The sequence below is a fragment of the Cyprinodon variegatus genome, unplaced genomic scaffold (genome assembly GCF_000732505.1).
Source record: "Cyprinodon variegatus isolate N-32 unplaced genomic scaffold, C_variegatus-1.0 Scaffold517, whole genome shotgun sequence".
Classification (NCBI taxonomy): domain Eukaryota; kingdom Metazoa; phylum Chordata; class Actinopteri; order Cyprinodontiformes; family Cyprinodontidae; genus Cyprinodon; species Cyprinodon variegatus.
Genome location: NW_015150970.1, coordinates 151344 through 157230, shown reverse-complemented (window position 1 = coordinate 157230; position 5887 = coordinate 151344). Strand labels below are relative to the sequence as shown.

At 50.7% G+C, this 5887-nt stretch overlaps 1 protein-coding gene across 3 annotated transcripts in view; it reads left to right on the top strand.

The window, feature by feature from the left end:
* plekha1 (pleckstrin homology domain containing A1) overlaps positions 1 to 5001 on the top strand; it is a 20847-nt gene extending 15846 nt beyond the window's left edge. Inside the window, exons 12-13 of one of the 3 annotated variants that reach the window (XR_001481708.1) lie at positions 2396 to 2552; positions 4566 to 4703. Coding sequence is in view for 2 of the 3 variants with exons in the window: in XM_015390900.1 (XP_015246386.1) it covers positions 4566 to 4859 (294 nt within the window). In the remaining variant the exon portion in view is untranslated. Of the gene's footprint in view, positions 1 to 2395; positions 2553 to 4565 lie in introns of all 3 variants that reach the window. The other 2 variants (XM_015390900.1, XM_015390901.1) reach the window with 2 other exon arrangements.
* Positions 5002 to 5887: the final 886 nt, after the last annotated feature.

The window sequence follows — 5887 nt, the reverse complement described above, 5'->3', positions numbered from 1 at the left end:
ATAAATGTGCTGCCTGTGATGGACAGCAAAGATCTACTAATGGCAGAGCTTAAAGATCCGTCATTAATCCGGCTAAGACGTTACGGAGGAGGGATGGTTTGGGAAACGCTTTAGGATCCTGATATGAAGCTGGTCCAGGATCAGTGAGAGCGGGGACTGTGGCTCTGATTACAACCAGACGCTTCAGGTTATTTATTGAAGGTAAAAATCTGCTGAGAGGCAAAGAGGATCTTATCAGAGATCCACACAGATGTAACCGGAAATCTAATATTTGATTCAGATGAATTCCCAGCTGCAAAATAACGGTTTGAACTCCTAAAGACAGCTGGACTCCATCTCTGGGTGGGTCCCAATTCAGGGCGGCATCCTGAGCATAGCTTCAGTTGCCTAGCAACAGTGACAGCAAAATTGTTCTCATTAAATCCTTTATCCTGACATTAATGTGGTATTTATCAAAGGTAGAGCTGCGTATAACAGAAGTTAAAACTATGAATGGTTGATTGATGAGGGTCTCAGTGTTTATTATTAAAGGGACAGGTGGCGTCAATCAAACAGGGCAGGACTTCTGCTTCTGTGTTTCATCATTTTCAAAGAGCTGAATAAAAATGTATCTTAGTGGAGATTTCAAAAGATGTTTTTCTAGAAGGTATTTGGTGAGAGGTTATGATTGTAAAGTTTTTTTTTAAATCCACAATAGCGCCGTTTGAAGATGAGCCAAATCTAATCTCATTTTCAAGTTCAACTTGAATTTCAGGCAAGATTTACTTTATAACAAAAGTCCAAACGTAAATTATTGGAATGAGTTCTGGAGTAGTGTCCATTCAGCAGGTCAATCCAGAGAGAAGACGGCCCAATCAGCTGCCCAGAAATAACTAATCAGGTGGAACCTTAATAAACTGATTAAGTTCCTCAAAGTGTCTTTGAAAACATAGTTTCCATTTCTATCCACTGTCATCCGCCATTGGTGCCTGAGATTCACCAGTTTGCTTTGACTCGCACTGAATCAGGGTTAATGAGAGGAGAGTTGATCAGTCAGGGGAAATGGTCAACCATGGCAGCAAACGGATGACATCACCATTTTTGGATGAACCTGACTGTTGTCATGGTGATGGTGGTTTGGATGTTAAACCACTTTGGAATGTCAGAAACTTAAATCCTTTAGTTTTTAATCACTTTGATCTTCATGTAAAAGCAGCTCATTTAGAAGAAGTTGCTGCAAAACAGCAAAACCAAACAAGATGGCAGGACGGTGACAGGACAATGGCAGGGCTATGGCGGGACGATGACAGGACAAGGCAGGACGGTGACAAGACAAGGTAGGACAATGGCGGGATGGTAGCGGGACAATGGCAGGGCAGTGGCAGGATAAGGCAAGACAGTGGCAGGACAAGGCAGGACAGTGACAGGACAAGGCAGGACAGTGGCAGGACAAGGCAGGACGTTGACAGGAAAAGGCAAGACAGTGACAGGACAATGGCAGGGCAGTGGCAGGACAAGGCAAGACCGTAACAGGACACTGGCAGGGCAGCGGCAGGACAAGGCAAGACAGTGGCAGGACAAGGCAAGACAGCGACAGGACAAAGCAGGACGGTGACAAGACAATGGCAGGACAGTGGCAGGACAGTGACAGGACAAGGCAAGACAGCGGCAGGACAAGGCAAGACAGTGACAGGACAAGGCAGGGCAGTGGCAGGACAAGGCAGGACAGTGACAGGACAAGGCAAGACAGTGACAGGACAAAGCAGGACGGTGACAAGACAATGGCAGGACAGTGACAGGACAATGGCAGGGAAGTGGCAGGACAAGGCAAGACAATGGCGGGAAGGTAGCGGGACAATGGCAGGGCAGTGGTAGGACAAGGCAAGATAGTGACAGGACAAGGCAGGACAATGGCGGGAAGGTTGCAGGACAATGGCAGGACAGTGACAGGACAATGGCAGGGCAGTGGCAGGACAAGGCAGGACGGTAGCAGGTCAAGGCAGGGTGACAGCAATGTTGGGACACATGAGGAAAGCCAAAACAGTAGTTTAATAGGAAACTAAGCTAATGAGTTGAAACTTGAAGAATCTGTTCTTCTCATTCAAAACCAAGTTTTGCTCAGTTGTTCTCAAACTGACTGCAGTGGAATCTGACAAATCAGCACTAACTTCAGCAGCATATGGAGGTTTAATAATGCCGTTAGTTGCATCTATCCTTCGTTTTCACGACATTTGGATCATTTTTCTATCCAAGCCCACAGTTATTTTTTCCTAACACGTCTGGAGAGTTTCCAGGTCCTAAAGCCTTTGGATTCTCCGCCTCCCAGTCGGAAGAAAACGTCCCTGTCTTTCTGCTAACCCTCTGCCATCTTGTCTTTCTGCTTGCTTCCTGGTGTGTGTGTGTGTGTGTTTTCCAGAGGGTGAGGTGTGACAGTGACACAGTAACCTTCCCTAAATGAGCCCACTGCCTTCCTCCTCCCCCCTCACTGCTGCTCATCGTCTTCATCACCCAGCCCCGCTAGCCAGCGCTCTTCATCCTCTCCTCTTCCCCAGCAGCAGCAGCATCACTCGTCTGTATGTGGACCTGCATGAGAGCTGCATTTCTGTGACTATGACCCAGTTTTAACTTTGTTGCTCACATTCAATCAGTTCATTTTAAAAGTAATTCTTACCGGAAAAAATCAATAGAGCAACTTGAGTTAGAAAGGTAAACTTCTTATAGATGTAGAATAAAGAGATGGTAAAACCCATCTTTCTTTGCAGCGGCATAATCTCTTCCTGGAGGTTTAGAAAAATCTAATATGAAATGAAATGGTCTGAAGCCAGAAGTTTACGTTCTCCTGATTGTCCTGTTTATCTACTTTTACCTCACGGAAATCTACTCGTAGTCTTCGTCTTCTCTAGGAAGGGGTCACAGAGGGCAGCAGAGACTCCCAGCCTTCCCCCTTCCACCTTCCACCCGGCGGGGGAAGCCGAAGCCTCCTGGCTGCTTCACAGTAACCCGCCCCAGTCCATGCTGCAGGAGGGAACCAGCAGAACCAGGTCTGCAAAAAGCAGGAAGGAAACCCACTGGTTCCCAAACCAGAACCCCTCTGGTCCTGGGCTGCTCTTAGAATCCAGTCCATAAAGTTCTGAATAGAACCGGTACCAGAGGGCAGCCCTGATGGAGTCCAACCTGGACCAGGAACAGGTCCGACTCTATGCCGCTGATGAGGTCCAATCTCCTGCTTCTCTTTTACAGACACCAGATGGCCCCTGGTGGGGCCCCTGACTCCAGACTCCTGGAGCGCTCCCCACAGGCAGGTCCATTTAACACATGTGGACCAATTGAGCCAACTCCCATGAACCCTGGTGCTCCCTACCTGGTCCACCTTTCCACAGCCAGAACCATACTGCTGCTCCTAAAGCAGAGGACTCTCCCCTCCAGCACCCTGGCATAGACCTCCAGGGAGGCTGAGCAGTGGGTTCCCCCTATAGGGAACAGGAACCACCTCCCCAGTCTGCCAGTCCAGGGAACTGAGCCATCCTTGAACCTCCACCTTGGTCGTGTTGTCGAGGGCTTAAAGCCCCTGGTAGGTTCCAGCCATGAAGACTGAAAAGTCAAGGGACGTGACATCACCCGGTACGGCAGAGCTGGGGCCCTACCCTGCAGCAGGTTTCATGGGCGAGCGCCGGGTGGTTTACTTCTTCATCATGGGAACCTGCCTGAAGGAGAAACGAGAGGCCCTCCCTCTGTGGCCCCCAGCTGCAGGGGGACCCATGGGGGACGGGTGCAGAGAGGACTGGGCAGCAGTCAGAGGCCTCAGCCAGCGATCCAAAGTCTCTAAAACTAGAGGTCACTTTCCCACAGTTTCTGCCTCTGCTGGGTGTTTCTCCTCTGACCAAAGACTTAACCACATCAGTCAGCGGTCGCTATCGTTGATCGACCCTCAGTCGGAACAGCCTGATCTGTTTGAGACTTTAAGGAATTTCATCTTGGTAAAATATCTTAAATCAGAGACATTTTTTTTTATCAAAAAACAAATAAATGTATAAACGTTGAAGTTCATAGAAGCTGTTGAGTTTAAAAGCAAACTTTGTTTACTAAAGTTAATGAGCTGCATGTGCTGCGCTCTGATTGGTTCATTCAAGCTGCCACTGAACCAATGTCCTCTGGTTCAGAGATGATTGTTTAAAGATTTCAGGGGGAGATTATTTTGCTGCAAAAACATATTTTTTTAAATGACTTGGATATTTCCATCATTTGATTGTTGGAGAAGCAACTGTTTACATTTTAAGCTTCTGGGATGATTACTGTTCTTGATTGTTTCTGCAGTGATCAGCTTTAATTGTTAATCCTGATTTATGAGCAAACGGAAATTCAATTCAAGAAAAAATCTCTGGGATTATTATCAGAATAATCTGAATACAAGGAAAACATGACAACAAATTTCAGCTGAACTTTCTTTCTGTCTAAAAAGTTTGACTTTTCCTCCTTCAATCACAGGCTCATCCATCCATCCGCTCCACCAGTAATCTGTTAATCTCCATCCATCCATCATCCATCCATCCATCCATCCCTCACCTTCTCTTCTACTCTTTCCCCAGGAGCACAGCGGCTCTCCCTCTCCCACCTCAGCCTCCACCTTCTACTACTCCGTTAACTCGGAATCGCTTTACCCAGAATCCTCAGCGGGTGATCAGCCTCACGCTGGACACTCACCAACAGGACAGCTTCCTCAGCCTCCTTCCTTGGCGGCTCAGTGGAGTCCAGCCGATGCGCTCCCGCCTGTCGCTGCAGGAGACGGTTCAGTCCTCAAAGTGATGGCGACCAAGAGGCTCAGCGGTGGCGAGGACGACCTGACCTCAGAGGATCCAGACACACTCATCACTCAGATGTGATAAAAACTCATCATTGTTTATTCTCCTGCTGAACTTAGTTTTCCTACATGTGGGTCTTCCTCTGCCCATCCCCAGTGGGTCTTCCTCTGCCGATCCCCGGTCGGTCTTCCTCTGCCGATCCCCGGTCGGTCTTCCTCTGCCGATCCCCGGTGGGTCTTCCTCTGCTGTCCCCGGTGGGTCTTCCCCTGCTCAACCCCAGTGGGTCTTCCTCTGCCGATCCCCGGTGGGTCTTCCCCTGCTCAACCCCAGTGGGTCTTCCTCTGCCGATCCCCAGTGGGTCTTCCCCTGCCGATCCCCAGTGGGTCTTCCCCTGCCGATCCCCAGTGGGTCTTCCCCTGCTCAACCCCAGTGGGTCTTCCTCTGCTGATCCCCAGTGGGTCTTCCCCTGCCGATCCCCAGTGGGTCTTCCCCTTCCGATCCCCAGCGGGTCTTCCTCTGCCGATCCCCAGTGGGTCTTCCTCTGCCGATCCCCAGTGGGTCTTCCTCTGCCGATCCCCAGTGGGTCTTCCCCTGCCAATCCCCAGTGAGTCTTCCCCTTCCGATCCCCAGTGGGTCTTCCTCTGCCGATCCCCGGTGGGTCTTCCTCTGCCGATCCCCGGTGGGTCTTCCTCTGCCGATACCCGGTGGGTCTTCCTCTGCTGATCCCCAGTGGGTCTTCCCCTGCTGATCCCCAGTGGGTCTTCCTCTGCCGATCCCCGGTGGGTCTTCCTCTGCCGATCCCTGGTGGGTCTTCCTCTGCCGATCCCCGGTCGGTCTTCCTCTGCCGATCCCCGGTGCTTCTTCCTCTGCCGTCCCCGGTGGGTCTTCCCCTGCTCAACCCCAGTGGGTCTTCCTCTGCCGATTCCCGGTGGGTCTTCCCCTGCTCAACCCCAGTGGGTCTTCCTCTGCCGATCCCCAGTGGGTCTTCCTCTGCCGATCCCCAGTGGGTCTGCCCCTGCCGATCCCCAGTGGGTCTTCCTCTGCCGATCCCCAGTGGGTCTTCCCCTGCCGATCCCCAGTGGGTCTTCCTCTGCCGATCCCCAGTGGGT